This window comes from Notothenia rossii (genome assembly GCF_949606895.1).
Source record: "Notothenia rossii genome assembly, chromosome: 12".
NCBI classification, from domain to species: Eukaryota; Metazoa; Chordata; class Actinopteri; order Perciformes; family Nototheniidae; genus Notothenia; species Notothenia rossii.
This window is the reverse complement of record NC_136911.1, coordinates 14,220,018-14,245,486: the sequence shown is the minus strand read 5'-3', so window position 1 is coordinate 14,245,486 and position 25,469 is coordinate 14,220,018. Positions and strand designations below refer to the sequence as shown.

General features: G+C 38.3%; 4 protein-coding genes across 8 annotated transcripts; 2 read left to right on the top strand and 2 right to left on the bottom strand.

Moving 5' to 3' along the window:
• Nucleotides 1-2,441: 2,441 nt before the first annotated feature.
• Nucleotides 2,442-7,703, bottom strand: thnsl1 (threonine synthase like 1). 2 transcript variants are annotated; one of them, XM_079660960.1, is made up of 3 exons: nt 7,594-7,703; nt 5,411-6,793; nt 2,442-3,947 (listed from the first exon to the last, which is right to left on the bottom strand). In XM_079660960.1, the coding sequence occupies exons 2-3, from the start codon at nt 6,761-6,763 to the stop codon at nt 3,144-3,146; spliced, it is 2,157 nt and encodes a 718-aa protein (XP_079517086.1). In that variant the 5' UTR covers nt 6,764-6,793; nt 7,594-7,703; the 3' UTR covers nt 2,442-3,143. The 2 variants fall into 2 exon arrangements, with proteins under 2 accessions (XP_079517086.1, XP_079517085.1); XM_079660959.1 differs by lacking the exon at nt 7,594-7,703 and adding an exon at nt 6,957-7,088.
• Nucleotides 7,387-9,843, top strand: enkur (enkurin, TRPC channel interacting protein). The gene is made up of 5 exons (XM_079660961.1): nt 7,387-7,721; nt 8,231-8,376; nt 8,469-8,683; nt 8,839-8,985; nt 9,360-9,843. Exons 1-5 carry the CDS (start codon nt 7,642-7,644, stop codon nt 9,531-9,533), a joined length of 762 nt encoding a protein of 253 aa, XP_079517087.1. The 5' UTR covers nt 7,387-7,641; the 3' UTR covers nt 9,534-9,843.
• A 422-nt stretch (nt 9,844-10,265) lies between these two features.
• prtfdc1a (phosphoribosyl transferase domain containing 1a) lies at nt 10,266-19,735 on the top strand. Of its 3 annotated transcripts, none has more exons than XM_079660962.1 (11): nt 10,266-10,385; nt 10,602-10,673; nt 11,065-11,171; nt 11,269-11,455; nt 13,395-13,460; nt 15,479-15,496; nt 16,059-16,141; nt 16,928-16,974; nt 17,476-17,552; nt 18,886-18,936; nt 19,160-19,735. In XM_079660962.1, the coding sequence occupies exons 2-10, from the start codon at nt 10,641-10,643 to the stop codon at nt 18,931-18,933; spliced, it is 666 nt and encodes a 221-aa protein (XP_079517088.1). In that variant the 5' UTR covers nt 10,266-10,385; nt 10,602-10,640; the 3' UTR covers nt 18,934-18,936; nt 19,160-19,735. The 3 variants fall into 3 exon arrangements, with proteins under 3 accessions (XP_079517088.1, XP_079517089.1, XP_079517090.1); XM_079660963.1 differs by having other exon boundaries at nt 10,305-10,389; XM_079660964.1 differs by lacking the exon at nt 10,266-10,385 and adding an exon at nt 10,470-10,488.
• A 1,385-nt stretch (nt 19,736-21,120) lies between these two features.
• Nucleotides 21,121-25,113, bottom strand: LOC307025936 (uncharacterized protein). Of its 2 annotated transcripts, none has more exons than XM_079660944.1 (5): nt 25,043-25,113; nt 24,573-24,638; nt 24,181-24,336; nt 22,203-22,298; nt 21,121-21,726 (listed from the first exon to the last, which is right to left on the bottom strand). In XM_079660944.1, the coding sequence occupies exons 2-5, from the start codon at nt 24,612-24,614 to the stop codon at nt 21,604-21,606; spliced, it is 417 nt and encodes a 138-aa protein (XP_079517070.1). In that variant the 5' UTR covers nt 24,615-24,638; nt 25,043-25,113; the 3' UTR covers nt 21,121-21,603. The 2 variants fall into 2 exon arrangements, with proteins under 2 accessions (XP_079517070.1, XP_079517069.1); XM_079660943.1 differs by having other exon boundaries at nt 25,013-25,089.
• Between the last annotated feature and the right edge of the window lie 356 nt (nt 25,114-25,469).

Here is a 25,469-nt window from a genome sequence, read left to right as displayed (position 1 = left end):
AAGCCACTCCTTCGCTGCCCGGGCGGTGTGTTTGAGATCATTGTCATGCTGAAAGACCCAGCCACGTTTCATCTTCAATGCCCTTGCTGATGGAAAGAGGTTGTCACTCAAAATCTCACGATACATGGCCCCATTCTTTCTTTCCTTTACACGGATCAGTCGTCCTGGTCCCTTTGCAGAAAAACAGCCCCAAAGCATGATGTTTCCACCCCCATGTTTCACAGTAGGTGTTCTTTGGATGCAACTCAGCATTCTTTCTCCTCCAAACACGTTTAGTTGAGTTTTTACCAAAAAGTTCTATTTTGGTTTCATCTGACCATATGACAATCTCCCAATCCTCTTCTGGATCATCTAAATGCTCTCTAGCAAACTTCAGACGGGCCTGGACATGTACTGGCTTAAGCAGGGGGACACGTCTGGCACTGCAGGATTTGAGTCCCTGGCGGCGTAGTGTGTTACTGATGGTAGCCTTTGTTACTTTGGTCCCAGCTCTCTGCAGTCTATTGACTAGGTCCCCCCGTGTGGTTCTGGGATTTTTGCTCACCGTTCTTGTGATCATTTTGACCCCACGGGGTGAGATCTTGCGTGGAGCCCCAGATCGAGAGAGACTATCAGTGCTCTTGTATGTATTCCATTTTCTAATAATTGCTCCCACAGTTGATTTCTTCACACCAAGCTGCTTACCTATTGCAGATTCAGTCTTCCCAGCCTGGTGCAGGTCTACAATTTTGTTTCTGGTGTCCTTTGACAGCTCTTTGGTCTTGGCCATAGTGGAGTTTGGAGTGTGACTGTTTGAGGTTGTGGACAGGTGTCTTTTATACTGATAACGAGTTCAAACAGGTGCCATTAATACAGTTAACAAGTGGAAGACAGAGGAGTCTCTTAAAGAAGAAGTTACAGGTCTGTGAGAGCCAGAAATCTTGTTTGTTTGTAGGTGACCAAATACTTATTTTCCACCATAATTTGCAAATAAATTCTTTAAAAATCAGACAATGTGATTTTCCGGATTTTTTTTCCTCATTTTGTTAGTTGAGGTAGTTAGTTAAGCTATACCTAGGATTAAAATTACAGGCCTCTCATCTTTTTAAGTGGGAGAACTTGCACAATTGTTGGCTGACTAAATACTTTTTTGCCCCAATGTAACTGAACAAAGGATTCCAATGGAGGGGTTTCAGGCGGGGAGGGGATGTGGGAGATAAACTAAAAAAAGCATAATAGGTCCCCTTTAAGGTGGACATTAACAAATGCTAAAAATAATACTACATAACTTTTAAAAAGGAGCTCTGTATCATGTTATCCACTTCTTCAACTAACGCCCCATACTCTGCCTGACACACAGTGTGTTCCTTCCTGCTGCAAAGAGCTGTGACACATAATATTATCAATATCCTCATATCCATCACCTTATACACCAAAGACAAAAGCTGTAATATTGCCATATACATGTTATGAAGTGTGCCAGAGGTTTTTTAATGACTCAAGAAAACATTTTTCAGACGTCTCCCTTTTTTTAAGTACAAATCAAACCTTTGTGCCCTACAATTCAGTTTACAGGTAAATAAGAGATAACATAACCAATTATTGAAAATGATAAATCAGACTTTTTTAATCATTATAATTCATAAATACAGCACATAGATTTAAACTGCAAAGCTCATTTTACTTGTTTTGAACTTCAAGGAATCAAGGCTGAAGGTCTGTTTAGTGTGTTGTCAAACTGTAAATGCCTTAGTTAAACATGTTTCTGAGGTATATGTTTGTAAAAAATCACAATGCCATTCCTTGTTGATGAAACATTTGCAAAAACAACGAAGTTGAGCCACTACCCCATGTCCATCAAAATGGTCAAACTCAGCCTCTTATACTGTTTCTCTCAATAGAACAAATAAAAGAGCTTGAACGCTCTTAATAAGGAATAAATGGTGCCGAATGTTAGCAGCTGAGAGGCACCTAAAAGGGAAACAAATCGCTAAATACCTTCAGTAAGGTAGGAAATGAGTGAGTGGACACTTATTGGAGGAGAAAACCAGCTGCTTGAGCTTCACCTCGATATTAGTGGACTATGTAGATCGATTCATTAGCTGTTTTTTAATGCCATGCTGAGGTCTTCCATGCTGCTTTGATAGCTATTCAGCAATCCTAACATCAGCGGAGAAACGTTTAAGTAATAAGAAAGAAGATGATGTAAATAGAAAGGGAATTGTTTTGTCTATTTGTATTACAATGTAGAGTACAATACAAAGTAGTGAAATGACTGCAGATATTGATTTGATAATCGCTATTCACTTGTTTATTTGACCTTCTAACCAGCAATACTACTCTGTTACTGCAACACTTTCACTAGTATTATCACACAGCATTGACCAAAAGGTAGACATCACCATCTAGTGGGCCAAGGTCCTGGATAATGATGTAAATAAATATTGGGTCATCAATCAGAATACAGAATCAGAATATCTTTATTTGTCCCACAGAGGGGAAATGTGCTCTTTCTTTGAATTGAGTCGAGAGATCTATTGGAGTATAATCAGAGTAAACACTTTTTTTCATCATGTAGGCTCAGGCACAATTTGTTTCTTGCCCCTTTTTATTTGAACACAAACCTATTTGTTAATATGCTTTAAAAAATGACCATCTTAAAGGAATGAAGAGTACACGATACTAAAGAACAGTACTGTTCAAGGATGCGTAATTCTGATTGAATTGAACAATAACTTAAAGAGGCACTATTATGCTCATTTTCAGGTTTATACTTTTATTTTCTGCCTCTATTGTGACATGATTACATGCTTTAATGTTTCAAAAATGTCATTATTTTTCTCATACTGCCTGTGAAAGACCTCTTCTCACCCTCTGTCTGAAACGGAAGCCCAGTGTGTTCTGATTGCTTAGCTGGCCGGTTTTGTTGTGATTGGTCAACCGCTTCGAGATGTCCCGCACCTTAACCTTTCACGTAAAATATTTTGGAGCGATAGCCAATAGAAGTTTGAGTGATTCATAGTGATGGCACTATGATACTGTACATAACTGAACAAAGGATTCCAATGGAGGGGTTTCAGGCAGGGAGGGGATGTGGGAGATAAACTCAAAAAAGCATAATAGGTCCCCTTTAAGGTGGACATTAACAAATGCTAAAAATAATACTACATAACTTTTAAAAAGGAGCTCTGTATCATGTTATCCACTTCTTCAACTAATGCCCCATACTCTGCCTGACACACAGTGTGTTCCTTCCTGCTGCTTCCCTCCAGGCACTTCATCATGTCTCTGTGTATTCCAGGTCTGGATGCAGTGGACCCGAGCTTCTTCAGCTGCTCAACAGGATCCTCAGGAATATTTTGGATTTGTAATGCTTTGAACACAGCGGGAGCAAATTTCCCATGGTGAGCGGTGGAACAAAGCACCATGGGGCATGAAGCGTCCTGCAGCCTATCAGCGACGACTTTAGCAACGGCGGTGTGTGTGTCCATGAGGTAGCCTGTGTGTGTGTGAACACTCTGGATGGCGGCCAAGCAGTCTTCTTCAGAGCACCAGCCAGCCAGCACTTCCTGCTGAATCCTGCCAAGAAGAGGCTCAGGAACCTGAAAGTGCTGCTGTCTGTCTAAGCGTGTGAACAGCTCCTTGACAAGATGGCCGTCTCCGTCCGAAACGTGGAAGAGAAACCTCTCAAGGTTGGAGGATTTCAGGATATCTATGGCAGGGGAGTGGGATAGCGCCAGAGGCCGTGAACGGAGATCATACTCGCCTGTGGTGATAAAGTCGGTGATGATGCGGTTGTGGTTGGACGCACAGATGATTCTTCTTATCGGGATGCCCATCTGCTTGGCGTAGACAGCAGACATGGCGTTGCCAAAGTTACCAGAGGGGATGCAAACATCAATGGGCTCCCCGAACTTGATAACTCCATCTCTGCATAGATCCAGATAGGCTGAGGAATGGTACACCACCTGCAAAAGGAGGAATGTGTCAATTTAAATGTGTGGCAAAAGCTTTACTCCTTACTGTCCTTGAAAAAAATCAAAACATACAATAATAGTCATTTAGTGCTATGCTTGGGCGCTATATAAATCCATGTTATTATTATTATTATTATTATTTGTGCTTTTTATAAATCTAGATCGTTCTGGTGTTATTTTTTGAATGTTAGAGATGTATATAATTGAACTATATGGCATGCGGTTTATTGGAGCTCAAAGCGCACCAAAAATATGGAAATACTCAACTCTTGAGTCCTCTTTCCAGATATCAAGACACAGTTACTCTCAGATAAATACAATTCTAATCCTTTGGAGCAGTTTCTTATAGGAACTATTTTTCTTTAATATGCACACATCCCTCTGCATCATGATATGGTTGAAGGGTGTAGAGAAAGAAAATAGTTCACACATGAAACAGCTCACAACAAGGTTTATGGAATATATAGTACGGAAGAGGATTAGGGGCACCTGAAAAAAAAAATGTGGGGATGTGAAAAAAATGTGGCCCTTATCCTCTTCCGTACTATAGTGAGCTCATGATCTTTCTTATTTGTATGATGCTTCAAACACAACGAGATGAGTGCAAACTAGGGCTGCTCAATTAATCGTATTTTAATCACAATTACGATTTTGGCTTGCAACGATTATGAAAACAACATAATAGAAATAATACGATTTTTTATTTTTTTTTAATTATTTTTTGTATTGGTTTTATAGTTGAATTATACTTAAAGTTCAGGGTAATCAACTGTTAAAAACATACCGTTCACATTTTCTTTTCAATAAATTGATGTTTTCAAACTAAATGGATTATCGTTTTTAATAATCGTGATATCAATTATTGACCCAAATAATCGAGATTATATGATTTTTGCCATAATCGAGCAGCCCTAGTGCAAACTTGTTCCGTAATATTAGGAGAAGGGAGACAGTTCTACAGCTGATATCTTTGACTATCTACAACCCACACCAATCCAGACTGATAAACAACAATCACACTAAAACATTTGAATTAATAATGTGTATTTTGGACGTTTGGGGGAACTTCACTTTTAGGAAATAACTACCTACTGCTTCCTGGGACTCTTGAACAGAAATGTTACCAGACCAACCACCAGTGTCAGGGACAGTTTTATCCCACAGGCGATAAGACGGCTAAACACCGTTAAATGCACCGATAAACCGACCTGGCACAAATCCTATTTATCATCTTGCAATCTTCTTATTTATATAAGTACATTTTGTATTTGATTATATATGTTGCATTGTTGGAGGAGCTCAGGTCAGAATGATTTAATTGCCATTTCTACACTGTAGCTTATGTGCATATGACAATAAAAGCTTTGAATGAATATTTGAAACACCTTATCTTTCCCAGTTATTAAGTTAAAATATCGCCAGTAAAAAAAGAAACGTTAATACAAATGTCCTACCTGTGGCAACAGTCGTGCCCAGTTGATGGAGTTTGCGGTGCTGAGAACGGTGCTGTACTCCACAGCGAGGTGACCCGTCAGCCCGCCCTCTCCAAACATCCTCTTTATGCTCCTCTGACAGAAGTCAAAGTCTGACAGGACGCTGACGGCCCTGGCGTTGCCCTCCCTGAAGCTCATCATCTGAAGCTTCTGAATCTCACTCACGCCTTCCTCTGGGAAAAACACCAGCACCCCGGTCCTGTGTGTGTCAGAGCCACTGAGCCTGCTGAAGCCACTGAGCACCGCACTTCCTGTGTCTCCAGATGTGGCTACCAGAATAAGGTAGTTGCACATCTGTGGGAGGCAATAGGCGAAGAGCTGTGGCATTAGCTGCAAGGCGAGGTCTTTGAATGAGGCAGTGGGGCCATGAAAAAGCTCCTGGATATACTGATTGTGGATGAGATGTTTTACAGGTGCTACTGCCTCACTAGAAAAGTTTGACCCATATGCCTTAAATATCATTGTTCTTAGATCCGAAGCAGGGACATCCAATGGGTGTATGCACTTTTCAAGTAAAATTAATGCTCGTTCTGGGTATGACATGTGAACTAGTCGCAGCCATTCACGAGCATCAATGTTTGGGAAGCCATTTTTGGGAACGTAGAGGCCTCCATCTGTGGCTAAACCCTCCACTACCACATCACTAAAGAGTGTTTTTGATTCCACGCTGTCACTCCTGGTTGACACAAAGGTTTCCGAAGCGTGGTTCTGATATCTCTCCATAGCCTTCAGCACCTTCTCTGCTACTTCCTCCACTGTGTCCCCTGTTCCACACAGCACCCGCAGATCAAGCCATCTCTCATAAAACTGTTTCCTGTAATGCAGAATGTCCCTCATGGACGTCCCAGTCTCCTGTCCCACTATCCTGTTCACTTTCATCCTGGTGAGTCTATGTACAATGTCTTCACTGTCCACGTCCAGATAGATGACCAGTCCAGACTCTTTGATGTGTTTCATCGCTCCAGTGTGCAGAGGGTTGGAGCCTGTCAGGGAAACAACACAGCCTGAGGCAGAGAAGTTACACAAAGCATCGCCTTCTTCCTCCAGGAAACGCTCTCCGCCTACTGCTGCCAGCTTTGCAGCCACAGGCATCTTCCATGACTTCTCCAAGACATCGTCATCGACGTCGATGACAGGCAGTCCCAGCCTGTGGGCCACTATCCTGCCCACTGTGGTCTTCCCTGCCCCAGGGGCACCCATGAGCAGGATGTTTCTGTCTCCCAGCAAGGAGGCTTTGGTGGAAAGCCATGATTTTGATGTTGAAAGAGGACTCAGGTAGCATCTGACAGCTCTTAGTGCATTCAGTAAACCCATTGAGGACTCAAATGACAGCAGCCTTTTCTCCTGTGAAATAAAAAGTGGAGTTTTAATTCACATTTATGTTAGGTAAACTGGCCACCTCGTATTTTGACATTGCATTAACTTTGGACTTGTGTTACAGCCAGCTAGTAGTTAACGTTACGTGTTAACATAAATGATAGTACATGAGCAAGACACTCTGACTCACGTGAAATGGTGTCTTTCCGTACTTTAAACCCGAAAATATTGTTTGTGTGGATTCTGTGTCAACTAAACAATGTATTTGTACGGGCAAAGCACCCAGCAGGACAGCTGCAGTAAACAACTACGGTAAGCCTGGAGGGACAAAACTGACCAGAAGTCGAAGCAGAGACGGCATAAATGATATTTGGTCACGGTTGCACACATTTCTCGTTGTAAAATTATATAACAGAATTATTTCATGTTTTATTTTTTGTAAAATCATTAAAAATTCGATAAAACGTTCTGCATGTTCGGTACGAATCTGCTTTTACGAGTGACATGTGTGCAACATTCAAATGCTTCTCAGAAAGTTGTTTTTCAGTGTGCCGTACCAGAATACAAATATGTGTTGTTAGTTTTATAAATAATAAGCATACATATAAAATTAGATGTTAATGAAGTCCAGATGATAAGCCACCAACGTTGGTGAAATGAACATGTGTATCACCGATATTTTCAATGTATCGCTTTACCACTGTAATGAAATGCAGCATTTCTTCCTTTAGTTACCTAGCAACTATGCAACAGCGTGTTGTCAAACAAATCTCACTGGACCAAGTATTGCTAGCGTTAGCTAATGTTAGCTCGGTCAAGTTAACTACCTTAGTCCACTAGTTTTTTCTCCTTTTTCCTGCTTGAAGACCATCAAAATGTCTAAAGATGTGTATCCGCGAGAAAGTGTCTACAATCTCGTTCCAAAGGAAGAGGTTCATCTGCAAAAAACCCAAAGGTAGCAAAAAATAGAAACCTAAATGTTGCGTTAAAGTATGCTAGTTAAAATTAATTTAGTTTTATTAAGGTAACTAGAGAACAAGGTTGTATTTAATATTGTAGACATACAGAGCAATGCATGACTTCTTATTATTTAGCTTAGATATTTCGCCACAAATGATTAAATGAGGCAAGCAAATGTTATCTGGCTCATTAACTATATTATATATATATATATATATATATTATCATTGGCTCATAACATTAGGTCCTTTTTTCGGGAATGTACAGAAATTACTAAGGCAAAATAAGTATTTGAATGTGGTTGTCTGTCTAAAGCTTCATATAAAACTGTAGTCTATAGATATTTTACTTTTTACTTTTTATTTATGAGTAGGCCTACGTGTATAAAAAAAGCAATTCTATCTTAACCAAAAAAGTACTTCTCACTTTAATCTGTTTGATGTCATTCATGTTAAATGAAATATACAATTAATGATAATTGTCTCTATTTTGCTGGATCTGTAGGTATGTGTCGAAGTTTAGGCCGACAGTTGTTCTTGAGAAGAAGTCCACCAAGGATGCAATGAGGACGATGGGACCAGCAAAAGTAGAGGTACCAACCCCTGATAAATACCTCAAGAAGCATTCAAATGAGCCCAAATTACCTGAACGTGAGTTCTCCTACAGACTATTTGAAGAATGTGCATGTGCGTCTTGAAGCAGGGATTCTATACTTTAACTTCATATTTATTTGTTTATTCAGAGGCGCAGAAAGTGGTTCGTAACAGCTACACTAGGAAATCAGCTGTCCCTGCAAGGACAGACAACCCACCGATGGGCTATCAAACCCAGAGAGACTTTATAAAGACAGCTACAGCGGTGCCAATGAAGCCCAAGCCTACATCTGTGGACACCAGTAAGGGACACAAGCAGCTCCTTGAGAATTCAGGACTTGTCCCCAAATACATTAAGAAAAAGGTATTTTTTCAATCATATCGCATAAAAAAATAGCAAACAGCCGAAAAAGTAAATGCAAAAAAAATAGTATATTAAACCTTTTATTGATGAAATCCATCCTTGAGTGCTGATTTAATTAGATTAGATTAATTTATTGCCCTGTTTCCTTTTTGCAGCATTATGGAGAAGTTCCTGAGTATCTGCAGCAACGCAATGAAGAAGAGCAGAGAGCTCAGGAGGAGTACGACATGTTTGTGGAAGAACAGAGGGAGCAGGGAGCCATGAAACATCTGTCGGATGAGGAGAGACACATCGTCCTGGAGGTACACAAACACATCGCAGCACATTTATTTCCCTGAATCAGCAGTTTCACACTGGAGGTGTATTGGAATTTGATCTGATGATTGTCCTTAACATGTCAGGAAAACTATTTTACGTAGCCCTATAACTAGTCAGGATAAAATGGCTTATGCATGTTCGTTATGTCGTTTTTTAGCCACACACGGCAAAATGAATACTAATATTACAACAATATTAACCACAATGCTTGAGAATAACCCCTGTAGTTGTTCCTGTAACACACTAACATTACTTCTGATTTGATGGCTATATAAAAGCTGTTAATCCATGACATTTGCATTACTAAATGAATGTATTGTAACAGTGATGTGTTTCTCTTTGTGTGTTCACCATGCAGGGCCTGAAGAAGAATTGGGATGACCTGCACCATGACTACCAGGGCCTGTCACTGGTCACAGACAACCTGTCCAAGAAGGCCCGCAGGGACAGTCTAGGGACGGCGATGAGGCAGCTAGAGAATGACATCAAACTCATTGAGAGGTTCAAGACTATCTACATACCCAGTTACTGATAGGACATACAAATCTTCATTAAATCAGATGTGCTGCACTGTTTGTTTTCATACTCTCCCCTTCAAATATGACATGGGCTTTAGTCAAATACAGTTCTGTGTTTGCATATTGTTGTGATATGTAATTTAATCAATGAAATGCATATACATTTCTATCCCCAAATTATTGTCATTCAGAAAAACCTTCTGGGGAATATGTTACTTATTAACACATTGAATAGCAGTCTTCTCAGTCATTGAGATATTTCACAGGACTATTGCCATTTTAAGGTCCACCTACACTGAAACAACTGAAACGTTGACTTTAATCAAATGTATTATGTTAAAAAGATTTTGCATAACAGTATGAGGTTAGTTGAAAGCAATAATATTAAGTTGAACCTGATGTTACCTAATATTTGTTGCTTTCAACTAACCGCGTGCAGTTATGTGAAATCTGTTGATATAATCCATCTGATTAAAGTCAAAGTTCCAGTTTTTTCCCAGTGTAGGGGAAGTAATGATCTTTCTAAAAATACTCTGTAAATCTAGGGGAAAAGGTGTCATTTGTAAAAACACTTCAATATATCTGCCCAAATAAAATGTGCTTCATGAAAAACTGAACCAAATATATTTTGCCGAGTGTTTTCATTGTCCTGCAGTGGCTCATTATACGGCCACAAGCCAGCATAGCATCACATGCAGCTGATTATCCCTGTAATTCCCCACGACTGCAACAACGCTGTCCTTTTACGCAAATGACTCAAGCGTGAGCCCACAGTCCATGTGACTGGCCAGAAGGTCTCCGGATTATTTTTTGACTTTCTTTGTTTTTGTGAATTGTCGCTGGAGGGAAAGGAAGGCAACAAAACTGTAAGTAAGTCTTTGGAAATAACAGATTGTTATTGTGGCTTAGCAGATAAATGTAGCTCACATTCACAGACAGAAAGTAACTTCAGGTCAAATTGAAACACTTGTGACTGAGTTACAGGAGATACTTTCATGTACCATAACATTTCAAAGTAAGGAAAGTGTTTCATTATTTGGTCCGGTGTAAGTAAGTAAACTTTCTGTGTATGTCCCTTGAAGGTCACTGCGGCCTGTATCCTACATTTTCATCGACTACAAATGGACAACGCAGGGATGAAAAAAGGAATTGTGGTATGTTTAACGCTAATATCATGAATTCAAAAGTTTCAATTCTCAAGTTTTGATCTCAACAGATAATGAGTCATTGTATGTGTGTGTAATTATTCGCTCAGCTTTTAGAACTGCTGTTAGGAGATAACATTTTCACTTAATTCCCCAAGTCATTTTTGGAGTCATTTAACAATAAGAAGCTTTTGAATAACCTTCACAGCTTCCCTTTATGACATCCTACAGCAAAATGTATACAGAAATGTGAAAGAGCCATAAAAACTAGACTTCTTTAGACATTGGAAATCCAACTGCCTTTTTAAAGTGCTTGAACCCTTTTTTCCTGTTTCCTAAATGTCTACAGTTATTTACTTCCATGCCCCAACTAACTAACTAACTGCTTCTTCTGTCCCAGCTGAAAGATGACTGGCCAGGATATAGTCTGGACCTGTTCACTTACCCTGAACACTACCATGAAGACATAGAGAGTGTTTACATTCCACATGGGATAATCACGAACAGGTAAAAAATACACAAAAAAAACAAAACAATGCAAAGTGATTTGTAAAAACGTTTTTTGCCTTCATTTGTATTTTTTTTCTATGCATTTCTCCTGCAGGGTGGAGCGTCTGGCCCACTACATCATGGATGACTTTGCTGACAACAAAAACATCATGGTGCTGTGCGTCCTGAAGGGAGGCTACAAGTTCTGTTCAGACCTGGTGGAGTTCATCAAGGTGCTCGGCCGCAACTCCAACCAGTACGTGGAGACTCGGGTGGAGTTCATCCGTCTCAAGAGCTACCTAGTAGGTGCATGGCATAATGTACACATAAATGGTACACACATTAATACATACAAACACACATTTGAGATATTAACACTACACAGCAGGCTTTGCATTTTATTTTGTGTCCCCAGATGTATTGGACCCTTACTCAAGTCCAATACATCCTCTACCTGTAAAAAAAACTAAAAACTTAAAAATGCTTTAAAAAAAGGATTTCAAAAAAGATGTCTCCGCTGCAAAAATGTACAGTGTGATTAGCAATTATTTTTATTAAATTCAGAGATTATTAATTGAGAAAAACAACATTTGTATTTATTTGTTGGGTGAAAAGTGACCAAAACAAGCATTTGAGGGCATCAAAATTGCCTCTGGGAATTTATAATAATTATTATTTTCATTATTTTTTTACATGTTATCAACACAATGAATGACACGTTTATATAAATATATTTAAAAAAAAAATTAATGACAGTTAATCAGTACTCAAAATGATCCTTATTATTAAAGGCCCTACATTCATCATGCACTAAAGACACTTTTTAACACCTTATTTGTGACTGTCTGCTACATCTGACTTCTCGCTCAGCCACCAGGTGTCATTGTTGCTCATATTTAGTGAGGAAAGATTACATTCAGGACACCTCAAGGACGATTGATTATGGAGCCACTGCAGAGCTCTGGTCAGGAAAACACCACCCTAATTGGTGCTGTTTTGCTGCCAAGAGAAACAGCTTATGGCACTGTCTATAACCTGGAATGTAACTGAGGAAATAACTCTGGGAATGACACAGTGATGTTTACAATGATTTCACTACGCACTTGTCACCGCAGTTACTTATTTTCTTGAGTGTATTTTGGCAGAGAGCACCTAAAATGATGTGATTTACATGTCTCTGCATGTGGTCACATTCCTCCTCTCCTTTTTCAGCGCAGGGGAGGCTTTATTATTTATGTTTCCAGAATTGGCTTTCACAAAGGTCCAAGGGATTTAATGCATTCTTATCTGAATTATAGATCATTTCCACTTGCTGGGTCAGGTAAACCATGAGGTCAAACGATAATGTCCGATGTTTGCTCAAAGTCACAACACATTTTCATTTAATATATGATATATCATGATCATTATTCAAGTAGCAATGCAACAAGGACAATTAGGACAATATTATGTATCAAGATTAACAGATAAAAACACAAAAAATTGAAAAAAACAATAACTTATAAAAGGACAATATATATAAAAAAGATAATAATATAAAAAATCACAACATATTTCGAAGTAAGCTTGAAGCGTATATGTGAATTAGGTAATAATTACATTAATAAATAAATGAATACATCAGAAAACAGGAAAAAAAACGCAACATTATTTTTGGTATCAACATACAACAGGGCAGTTAGCAGCTTTTGTTATTAGAGGAAGGGTCTGAGTAATGACGCTGTGAGTCCATCTCAACCTCTCTGGTCATAATGGAGTCATGTGACCTGCCCCCAGGGTTGGGATTTTGTCCATGTCACTGCTCCTCTTATCTGAGTGATGCATCTGTGGCCCAAAAATCTAACTTCAAAGCTGTCATCCTTTGAAGCTTTCGGTGGAAACAGAGAGCGTGGCTTTGTTTATGCAAAGAATAATATTTTACACTCATAGTCTCGTATTATTAATCTCCCTGTGTGCATTTGTCTCGCTGCAGACAGCTCTTTCTTGAGTAACGTGCCTTTGAGAAAACATACATTATGCTATTTCTCAATCCGGATTTTCATTGTAATTCCTGGCGGCAAAAAAATGAATATTTCTTCAAAATCTCCTTGAGGAACAAGCAATAGCGCAAGGAATCTGTGTTGCAAAAATAAAATAAACTAAAAAAAATTATATACATTACTTATAATGATTGCATAATATTGAAAAAAATACTTTGTAACAATACCAATCATCTTTCTCTTGCCATCTTTTCCTGCCCAGAATGACCAATCAACAGAGCAGCTGCAAATCATAGGAAGTGGAGATCTGTCGTTCCTACGTGGAAAGGTGTGCATAAATAATTGTGCATAAAAAAATGTGTGTTTTTTTTGTTTTTGAGATGAAATGAAACTTTGGCCTCAAGGGGGGGTTGTCAGTTAAACTTTCAGAAAGTAATCACCTTGTAACAAAAGAGAAATGACTCATTAGTTTCCCTTTTGAGAATAAACATTTTAGATAACATAAACAGAAGAATAACATGTTTTGTTTCAAATATGTTTTCATTGCCCCGTGGACAGGATCACACCCCTATACTTCCACTGTTGAAGCTTTCTCTCCTCTTTGATCCCACCACACGTTGGTCACTTTGTTCAAGCCCCCTGACCAGCCTAACTATGAATTAGGAATTTTAGGAAAATGAATGTTCCCCAAAAGCCAGATTTACTGACTGTTCATCCCTTTTGAGCTCTGACATGGATGACAGAGGAGTCTGTAGGAATGATCCCTTCTCACATGAGATCACTAACTCAGCTCGCGTAAATATGCCCACACGTGTTTGCTTAAAAAAGACTAATGTTGAATTCCTTTAACTGAGATGCATTCTAGCCGCGGTTTAAAAGGTCAATGGGAGTAAAAACAAAAAGGCTGACAACCACCTTGCACAGAACACATGAATCACTCACTTACAATCCTTCACAAGAATGAAAATATCACAGTAAACCTCCCACAAAGTCTCAAATCAAAAAACGAACCATGTGTCATCAGTCATAATCAGAACTGTTGTTGAGTCACAGCTTCAGGTATGAGGGCGGTGATACTGACACCTTCATGCTTGACAGTGGATACACTAATAGCATCCCTTTATTTTCACAAAGTAATGAAAATATAATTTGTTATGATCATTTTTTAAGCCAGGCTAAAATTGGAGCTTAGGACAGGGCAATGTGAGACTGTCTGTGTTGTCCTAAACTTTGTTCCAGAATGAAATAACGCTATAACTATTAGATCGACTGACGTTCATTTATTTTATGGTCCCCAGAGGATGAATACTAAGTACCTTTGTTATCCCCTTACTCTTCATTTAGACCATCGTAAGATAAACATTGGTGATATGTAGTGAAATGTCACAACAACCATTTCATAGATGGTCATGAAATGTTGGGTCACACATTCTTCCACTTTGGATGAATTGTTATAACTTTCATGATTCTATGCCTTTCGTCCAGCGCCATCATCAGGTCAAAATCTGTCATTATAGGCCTATCTGATAAACATCATGATAGTTAGTTATGTCATTTTGAACATGTGAAAGTAAATACAAAAACAACACTATCACCAATTTGTGTATTGGCCTCCTGCAGTTTAATGTACTTAGAGAGCATTTTGGTTACTGCCTGCATTTTGGTTACTGCCTTCATACACTAGCAATGATTGGATAATATCAAAGCTTTTTCTACAGTCATGATTAATTGACTAAACTACAACAATCCCACACTCATGATATATGGATCCTAAGAGAACTATAAATTATTTTAAATGGTTCTATATGCTGCAAAATGACTGCCAATGCACGATTGTTGCCCAACTGACCGTATAGTATGTTTATATTCTCCTGCATGCAGCAGTCATGTTTGAGTTTTTTGTTTTTTTTTACACGTCCCCATCCACTTTCCCTGAGTGTTGTGTAACAGGGTTCAGGTGTAGACGGAGAGAACATTGGCCAAGCGCCTGCATTCTCTCCGATCACTCTCCCCAAACCATAGATACTCTCCACTGGTCTCACAAAGAGCCCCATACACCGGCCAAGGGAACAAGGAGTCATTTGAAACCCTGCAGCAGGGAAAGTGAGCAACACCCGGACACTTAGAAGTGACTTTTGCTCACTGTAGACACAGATGTTCATTACTGGGGAGGAGAGAATAAGCTCTGTTTTTGTTCAGATGCTGGCAACATTGTTGCTATAGACACCATCTGTAAGAAATGTACATTTCACACAAACACGCTAGCCTTTATTCTCACTTAGCTCCAACTCTGTTCAAATCCAAAGGTTACTAATGTTTTTTTTCTTTTTCTTTACATGTACCAAGAGTGTGCTCATTGTCGAGGTGAGTGTTCCATCTGCTCTGACTTGCAAAGCAGTTTCTTTATTTCAACTCAATTAATTCTATCAAGCATGTCCTTCAAATTTGCACCTTGCTAATGTTTTGTTTGCACTTCTTCTGGGTGTCGTGTTGATCGAGAGGCCATTGTGCTTCTAAGAGCCTCTTTTGTTTTTGGTGTACAAAAGGACAAAAAGACTAAAGAAGTATTCTCTCTTTGAGATCATGTTTCATTTGAAAAGGGTTCCGAACTCAGAGCGAAAAAACATATCACAATGGTTGTTAACTCCAATGAAACAGTTGGGAGGCATTTTAAAATAATGTCATTGAAATCTTTTACTGTTCCTCGGCTTATGGAAAAATGATGATATGTAAAACATGCACTCCATGTACTTCTTTTAGTACGGTAATCAATCTCGTAAAAACGTAAAGTTGGAAAAAGTTTTTCATCCTACAATCTACATATTTGGTTTTCAGTTTTCTCCCCTTTCAAAGCATTCTCCACTCAAAGCCCCAGCTCCCTCCTCTTCATCTCTCCCCTCTTCCTTCATCTCTTCCCTCCCCTCAGGCCATAGTTGACACAGGAAAGACCATGAAGGCCCTTCTGAAGCATGTGGAGACCTTTGAACCAAAGATGGTCAAGGTCGCAGGGTGAGCCAGTTTTTCAGTCATCTGTGTTTTCCCCACCGAGGGAAATACCGAGTGTGTGACAACACAAGAAGAAGATATCACTTTGTCCCTATCTCCGGTCTGTGTCTGTTCGGATGCACAGAAACAAGATAAACATCTGTCCTGGGTCATGTTGAGACTTTATCTGCTCAACTGTTTGTTTAACACTTAAGTGTAAGCATGTTGGGTACATATAAGTAGATTTGGTATTTGTTACAGTTCAATCTTTGAAATTAAATGAACAGCAAGACAATTTATAATACTTTTTAAATACTAGGTAAGTCCTGGGCAGTGATGAAATAAATACTTTACTTGATTTAAATGATTCATAATTCAGTCAAAAGATACTCTGTCCTGCACTCATTTCTGAATATAATAGTAGAAAGTATTCATTATGCAGAATGGCCAATGACTTATTATAATTATTATTGAATGAATATGCCTTCAGTGCTAACTTGGTAACGATTAGGTTTATTTGATTACTATTACTGCTGGGTAGCTTATCTTATACAAAATAAGTAATGATTCATTTGTTGATATATACTTTGTATCTTTTATTAAATCAAAAAAGATGTAGCCACTAAAGCTAGCAACTAAATATAGTGACACATGATTTGTATGCTAAAATGTAACACATTATAATATAAAGTAGCAATTGAAGAACCTGAAAGTTGTTATTACTTGTGTACAATGTCTTGGGTCCTGATTAGTTACAGTAAACGTGAGTTGTAGAGTTTGGAAATTAAGTTTATATTTCATGTGTTTCAGTTTGTTGGTGAAGAGGGTTCCTAACATGGCTGAAAGTATGACTGACTGTGAGTACCTCTGCTCAGTCTCCTGTGTCTGATATGTACGCCACTAAGTTACAGGGAATGTGTTGCTATGCAAATGTTGTTACTTGGTAAAGAGAGAAGTAGTACTGTGTTTATTATCAAAACTCTTTTGTGACCTGATAAGCCCGCTCCAGTCAATTCTGATATACATAACTGAAGCAAAAAAGTAAATTTAAATGGCAGATAAGATAATAAGATATACTTTATTTTTCGCAAATTGGGAAAGTGGTCATAATATTCTAAATATTGTGCCCACGTAAACTGATATTGATTTTTTTTTGGTGCTTTTTTTAGGTGTCACATATTTTTTGCTGCTGCCACTTCAAAATATCCAAATGCTCCCTAATTCCAGTAGAATATAACGGCAATTTCCCTGATTGGATTTCAGCTGGGGACATTTGATTCAAATCTTGTGAAATTATGGTGTTAATTAAAAAATACCATTTCAGAATTTAGTGTCCATGTCTGTGTTTGCCTTTACAGATGTTGGATTTGAGATCCCGAACCACTTTGTTGTGGGCTATGCTCTGGACTACAATGAACACTTCCGTGACCTGAATGTAAGTCCACTGCAGCACACAGTACATGACCTTTTGAAGAGCTAAGAGAAAGAGATGAAAGAGACAGGAGGCTGGGGGGGGGGGGGGTAAACATAGCAACTCAAAGAGATGCACTCCTCTTCCTGGAACCTAAACTCAACCAAACAGATATCCTCTCTGCCGGAGGTGACTACATTAAGGCAAAGAAGCTCAGTTAAAGTAGGGAGGTCATCAGGTCAAAATAAGCATTTTTTAAATAAGCATTATTCAGTAAAATGTGTATTTAAAAAAAGGGGTGGGGGACGGGTGAGACAGATAAAGACAGATCACAGCCTAGAAAAAATAAATAATAATAATGACCAATTAAGCCGTCGTACACACTAAAATAAATGCTGAACTTCATGTTTTGAACATTAGAATATAAAAATATGTATTGAAAGTATTTTGCCATACCTATGTTATGATACAGATCATTTATAGACATTATGATGACTTGATAATAAGTTAAACGACTGGCAGTATACTATAGACAGACTCCCCCTTTTTCCTTTCTTATTTTAACATGTATTCACCCTTCAAAGAAATCATACTCATTCTGCATCTAAAAGCATATATGGAATTGTTGGCAGTCTTTCTATTTTCTCTTCTGAATACCTCACTGTTGCTTTAAAGAAAGCTTACTCATCTACAGGCTTTAAGTGCAACTCAGCTCTACTATACTGTTTTCTTTATTGCACTCCTGACAGCTCATTTCAAGCCCGATTTCTCAGTCAGAAATTAGTAAGTGCAAACTTATGTGAACTTTGTCATTTTTATATTTGTAAAGACGTGGCCTCAACTTTACCTCTGACTCAAGTAAAACACTAAGCCGACACTGACTCCCATAGCTTTGTGTGTGAGTGTGTATTCACATGGGGGTGTGTCCTACAAGTACTGTATGTAGTGTACGGTTGTGTGTTTGAGGGGGTTGGTATTCATTCCGAGAGTTTGAAAGGGGGTGACCTGTGGAATGCTGAGGTTAGGATCTCATTATCAGGCAGAGTTAAAGCTTCCCCTCTTATCTGTCCTCATCCTACACAGAAATATGAGTTGAACCCCTGGGACGCCCTAAGTTAGATTAATGAATGTGTCCTATCTTTGTAGATTACCTACCTTGCTTTCAAATTATTGCGAGATGCATCTTATCGTTGAGTAAATGGCATTTTGAGAGTCTTAGGACATACTGGAATTTCCTATAGGTCAGGGTGATCTTAGACAAATATCTTGCCATCATCACATGCAACGTTTTGGGCAAGATTGAAACTTAATATCTACACATGCTCGTTTTTCTCTCTCCCACATATTTCCCTTTCAGCATCTCTGTATCATCAGCAAGACTGGAAAGATGAAGTACAAGGTTTAAAAAGTAATTTCTTTTTATATCAGCAGCAACTAACGGTTTGACTCCCTTCTTCAGCAATGAGTAAAGATTCATTTTTATTAACCTCTCTAAATGATTTGCACTGTTTTGTTTAAATTTGCAATTTTTTGAAGAAAAGTATTTATATTAATGTCGAAATAATTTAATGTCATTTTTAACTCATCCTCTTCCTTTCTTGTATTTTGCTGTGATGCACTCGGGAACAAAGAAAAGGATAAATGAATGAATGAAAGAAAGAAATCCTGCCAACCGGGAGAGGACTGTTGGTGACAGATGGACAGAGCTTATGGACGCTGGCATCCCCGTGCCCAGATGACGCCCACTCTGACTCATGGAAACACACAGTGGGTGCAGCAGGAAGGAAGAACAGTGTCTCCTCACCAGGCTGTGTCTATTTGTCCCCAACTTAAATCAGGCCTTAATGGGAATCCCAACCAAATACATGTGAATTCAACAAATTCAGTGGCAAAACAATGCCACCTGAAATCAAACCTGGAGTCTGTTTATCAAAAGAAAAGCAATCTCATCACCATAGAAGTAGTCAGTCATTAAAATTGACATCTAGACGTTGGGTTATGTTATAAATTACAAATACAAACTACTCCAGAGAGAAAAAGACAAATAGAAACAACTTTTTTCAAATGTATTCCAACCTCCATTATTTAATAAGAAAACAGTGTATTGTTGCAATTGAACTCTAAGCCCTTGATATAAAGGGTGAAAGTGTTCAACATTTAAACTAACATTTAGAAATAAACAACAGGAACAAAGTTCATCTGCAAAACGTGTATTTCTTTCATTGCTTTACCTCGCTGTGAAATGATAAGATCTATGTTTTCAACGGCGAACTGAAGCAGTTATCTGTCCAAATTTGATAGAAGAAAATCGTCGAAATGTTTTTCTTAAAAACCTGAAGTGCTGTGAACCACACACACACACACACACACACACACACACACACACACACACACACACACACACACACACACACACACACACACACACACACACACACACACACACACACACACACACACACACACACACACACACACACACACACACACACACACACACACACACACAGAGAGGTATTTTGTGTGTTTTGTAGCCATCGTCGGTGTGACTAAGAGTCAATTGTGCATGTCGACAGACCGACCAAGACATGCTTCACATCAGACAGCGTGCACTCTGGGATTTGTATCAAGTGGCTACGCACTCTTGATTCTTAATCACCTGAAACTACAAACAGCAGTCACATCATGTGTCAGGAACTAATGCACACACAAGTATAGTTCTAATATGTTTGTGGGCTTTTCATTATGAAAGATGGTGCGTAATCAAAGTGTGTCTTAACCCTGAGACCCCTCAGTGCTCCATGTGCAGACCACCTAGTTTTGACATGACTAATGGCTGAGGTTACAATAATATTTCACATTATTTCCTAACTTTTATGTTGTATAAATATTAGTAAACCGAGTCTTTTCGTCAACTTGTTTTTAAGCCAAATATAATGGTCCAGCTATAGCTACAAGGCCTTTCTGGGTTAAATGACCTGATAAATTTGTTGCTATGGGGATAATATTAGAGTCTGCAAACAAAAGAGAGTTCTGTGAAGTTCAGAGCACTCGGATTCCATGTTGTGCTTTCAAACTACTCTCAGGCTCGAGGTCTTGAGTTGTAAACAACACCTTCACTAATACACTTAGAGGATCCCTAAATTCAATCATGTTTTATAACTTGCCTTTGACCCCTACACTTTTAAAACTACTGGGTTAAAAAATAAGTAACCCAATCATAACCCAGCTGCTGAGTCACTATAGGACAGAACACACGCTGGGTTGTCTTAACCCATGTGCTGGGCTGGATAATTTTAACCCATGTGCTGCATTGTTTATTTGACCCAAGCTAGTGATTGAAATTAACTATATCACTGGGTTAAATATAAACCATACATTGGGTTGTTTATTTGACCCAAGCTAGTGATTGAAATTAACTATATCACTGGGTTAAATATAAACCATACATTGGGTTGTTTATTTGACCCAAGCTAGTGATTGAAATTAACTATATTGTTGGGCTAAATAGAATATAATAATAATAATAATAATAATAATGTATAATAGTGTAATGAATTATCTCCAAACACACTGTATATATATATATATATATATATATAAAATGCATTTATTGATAATTTGAACAGCTTTGGCAAATCGCCAACATTCCATTTCCACTATAAAAGAACAATGCATTTTAGCACAATACAAATTCACGTAACATGAAGCATGTGATTTAAAAAGCTGAGGAGGATGTAACCTTCCTCACATTAATACATGAAACTTGTCTTCAAAGTCCATCAACATTTCCACATTCTTCTCCCAACCTTTGAGGTTTGACTAGTGTTTTTTTTTTTTTTAAATGGCATCGGTTCACAAGAGCGGCTGAAGAAATCCTACAGTCCAGCATGTATCTTGTTCTTCAGTCCAAGGACTTTGGGGGAAAGCCTTTCACCATCCATTTGCAAGAGCACTTTCTGAATGAATTCATTGTAGTACCTTAGCTCTTTGGGGTAAGCAATGTTTAGTGTATAGATGACTCCCAGCATGATGGCACAAGCTCGGGCTACAGATCCAATGTTGTCCAGAATGATTAGTCCTTCAACAAAATCCCAACGTTGTCATAATGTCCAGGTTCTCCACCCTCCTTGTTGATGACATATATGCCCATGGTAGATTTCTGCAGGTCTCTGGTGACGTCATCTCCTTCGATGTCCTGTATATTTAAAGAAAAAACATGCATTTATTCAATATATGTAATTTTAATGACGTATACATTTTTTGTAATATTGCTCCTATTAATCCCTTAAAACAAAGCTGGTCATATTGTATATATTTCTGAATCAAACTAAATATGTGTGAGGTGTTTTTAAAGATTTACGTAGGAACCAATAAGCTTGGTGCTGAGTGTCAGAAGTCAGAGAGGATTGACAGATGGACTAAGACATTGTTGATTATGGTCTTTCCATTGGACAATAAGAAAAATAATGAATAAAGCCAACCTCATCGTATAAAGAACCAAGCTGATGGTTTGAAATGCTTTAGTCTGTTGATGAATATCAACATTCATACATATAAATATTCTCAACCGTCATGCTCCTTATAAGGTAAGACATAATTATTTAAAATTGATGCCTGACACTAGGATCTTAAAACACTACATGTGACTGGCAAATGCAATTTGTGACTTACCATATACTCCCCGAATGAGATGTCCATCGTCCTCACCAAGGTGGATGCAAAGTGCTTGAGGATTGCTTCCCTTTTAAGGTTAACATCACTTGTTGCCTGTGTACAAAAATTACAATTATTAAAATATTTCTAAATACATCAATAATAACAAAATTGTCTATACATTGTAGAAGATTTACAACCTGTAGTAACCTAAATATACAATATATATTAGGGGTGCACCGAATGGGTAATTCTTGGCCGAAACCGATACCGAAAATAGGAAACGGTTGGCCGAAAACCGAATGCCGAAAATGATTAATAGAAATATATATATATATATAAAATGTATACATTTTTTAACAATGTTGTTCAGCTACCTGATTATGGAAAAATAAATGATTATGGCAAAACTTAACTTAAATAATAATCACTATTATGGGTCCATAAAACATTTATTCAGCACTTTTGAATGCATACAGTACATTAATTCCAAGTCAAGTGCATTTTCTTTTCTCTGTAGGATAACTACAACAGAGTGCATTCAGAACAAGAACACGGTGCTTTAAAACTGCATAAACATCTAGGCCAGTAGGCCTACATCAAAATAGTGTAAATAAAGACTGTAACAGCCAGGCCTTCAACAACAACAAATGCACCTATAAGTGCATGCATACAAATGTGCAAACTGGATAAATCCACATGAATGTAACTATTTACAAATGAAATTACAATTGAATTTCAAAAATCTGTAAATAAGTAGTAAACATTGTACAGATACATAAAGTGAAAACTGGATACAAAATCCACAATCAATTACAAATTAAATTGCAATTTCAAGAATCTGCAAATAAGGTGGTCTGTCCCATAGGTCTGCCCTTATGAAGAATGTAAACAACATTGTATCATTTAGATACCGAAAGTACAATATATTGAACACTGTGCTGCTGTCATTTCCCCCTAATGATAACCTGAGATGGTGAATTATAACTCACAATGAAAATTGTTCAGGAAAGTGGGTATAGAGTAGACATGTAGAAATAGATAAGCTTATGATAAGCCAGCCTTGTCTACTTATTAAGGAAAAGTGGGAGGTTCTTTTTAATGAACAGTAGCTTCTCTGCTTTATCAGCAATAAGTCTGTTCCTCTTCTCATCAAGCACATGAGAGGCATCGCTGAACAGTCTCTCGCTGTCAGTGCTTGTGATTTGATCTTACTCCGCCTATTTGTCCGGGTGTTTGGATTTCAAGTGGTGGAGTAATCCCGAAGTGGTGAAAGTCTTTGCAGTTACACCCCCTCGAGAAATGTCAGCTGAACACGTTTTACAAATCGCAATCCGCGCCTCTTTCTCTGATATTTTTAAATATCTCCAAGCGGCAGACATGTTGGCTGTGAGCCAGCCGCGAGCATGGTCGCGCGCCGTGCTTGTCGCCGCGTTTTGATTACGTCATCACAACAACACGTTAGCTTACCAACGTAACCCTGTTCTCTGACATTCGGTGATATTTTTCGGTGCTAGAACCCTTTCGCCCGAAAGGGCCTTTTTAACCATTTTCGGCCGATAATTTTCGGCGGCCGAATATTCGGTGCATCCCTAATATATATTACAAATTCTACTCATCCAGGGACTTTTCACCAAGAGCAATGCTCTGTTCTTCACAGTTCACACCTGGAATCTGCCTAGTACAACCACAGTCTGATCTGTTGGCAACTGAAGATTAAGTGACTTGCTCAAGGCAGGTTCTGCTTATTCACTTTCCCCACCTGGGGATTGCATTTGCACCTTTCCAGTCACAAGCCTGCTTCTCTAACCAGTATGCCACTATTGCCTTATTAAGATCAGATTTCCTTAGAAATGTGTCTTACATTCTTGCACCTGGCAAGTAATCCAGGCTGTTGTGAGGCAAATGGGGCTCTATACGGTAGTAGACAGGTACCTTTCATAAAATTGCTCCACAGAGTATAGGACAATTTGTATAAAACAGTGTATACACACACCTTTTGCAAGATCGCCAGATGTTTGGCTAGTTTCTGACCAACAACTCCTCCCTTCTTCTGGAAGACAGATGTCAGCTGAGGTAGATGGCTGTCCAACTGCGCCATGAAGGCTGTTTCAAGTGGGATAGTTGTTATGCGCTGGAATTCAGCATGTATCTGTTATGCAAAAACAAAATGACAGAAGACAAAGAGCACATTCAGCTGGTGGTGTAATGATATTTTGTATCTACTATATAATTAAAGGATAGATTCTAAAAGTTAGTGAATATTGGACTTATCAGATGGACAGAAACACCATTTCAAATGTATGATCATGTTGCTCTGTATCAGCTCGATGTGTACAGTAAATAGGCATTTCACCATACATTCACCATGTGAAATATATAACTTACCTCATCAATGTGGAGTATTGTGAGTAAGGTTCTGTTCCACATCACACCAACATCAGATAGCAAAACCTGCAATAAAAATAAAGATGAGCAAAAAAAGCATAGTAACAGGCAGTTAACATTCAACTTGTATTATCCACAAACTAATAAGAAAGTCTAACAAGACAAAGATTGAATTTATCACGGATTTAATTTGAAAGCATTATCAAGTTATATTATAATGTTAATGATGCATGTTACACTTCAATTAGGTTACTTAAACATTACTACACAACTAAGCTAGGTTAACAGTAGGCTAACAGTTAGCTAGCTGCTGTAGGCCTATGTTAACGGTTGCTAATGTTAATCTATCAAAACACACAGTCGATAGCGTTAATGTTAGCTATAAAGCTACCTGTTTAAGTATAATATAATACACCCAAGGCTATAAATGAGCTATTTACTTAAAACGGAGGCCCGTGGAGAACGTTCACCTCATGACAGCGGAGCTACGCAGGCAGCTGAGTCCGGTCCTTCAGATTTGGAATGGAAAATGGAGGGAAAATTGGCGGGCTGCTTGTGTATGCACATGCGCAGACAGGACAGTATATGTGGTAATTCAATTGTACATATTTTTTTCTAATTAGGCTACTTTTAAATGAATTAAATGAGCTAATTTTAAACAGTAACAATATATGTTAAGATTAATTAAAAAAGATAAGAAGGATGCAATAACACATTCAAATCTATTAAAAAAAGGCTAGATTAAAACATGTAACATCTAAAAGGGGTCATAATCAGTTTTTTCAGTGTGTTTTGATGTGAGAAATGACAAAAAGATGGTTCCAGAATGATTCAGAAGTGGGAAAATGAATAAAGCAACCTCTGGGTTAAAAATAACCCAGGCAGGTGTTCAACTGC

Bases quoted from the DNA above. Each gene is read 5' to 3' on its own strand.
- thnsl1 (XM_079660960.1), bottom strand. From the start codon at position 6,763: ATGGGTTTACTGAATGCACTAAGAGCTGTCAGATGCTACCTGAGTCCT. The intron at 3,948-5,410 runs GTAGGACATTTG...CTCCTTTTGCAG, and splicing joins GGGCACGACTGTTGCCACAG to GTGGTGTACCATTCCTCAGC.
- enkur (XM_079660961.1), top strand. From the start codon at position 7,642: ATGTCTAAAGATGTGTATCCGCGAGAAAGTGTCTACAATCTCGTTCCA. The intron at 7,722-8,230 runs GTAGCAAAAAAT...CTGGATCTGTAG, and splicing joins CATCTGCAAAAAACCCAAAG to GTATGTGTCGAAGTTTAGGC. The intron at 8,684-8,838 runs GTATTTTTTCAA...TCCTTTTTGCAG, and splicing joins CCAAATACATTAAGAAAAAG to CATTATGGAGAAGTTCCTGA.
- prtfdc1a (XM_079660962.1), top strand. From the start codon at position 10,641: ATGGACAACGCAGGGATGAAAAAAGGAATTGTG. The intron at 10,674-11,064 runs GTATGTTTAACG...CTTCTGTCCCAG, and splicing joins GGATGAAAAAAGGAATTGTG to CTGAAAGATGACTGGCCAGG. The intron at 16,142-16,927 runs GTGAGCCAGTTT...CATGTGTTTCAG, and splicing joins AAGATGGTCAAGGTCGCAGG to TTTGTTGGTGAAGAGGGTTC.
- LOC307025936 (XM_079660944.1), bottom strand. From the start codon at position 24,614: ATGTGGAACAGAACCTTACTCACAATACTCCACATTGATGAG. The intron at 24,337-24,572 runs GTAAGTTATATA...TTTGCATAACAG, and splicing joins CAATACTCCACATTGATGAG to ATACATGCTGAATTCCAGCG. The intron at 21,727-22,202 runs GTAAGTCACAAA...TTAAATATACAG, and splicing joins TCTCATTCGGGGAGTATATG to GACATCGAAGGAGATGACGT.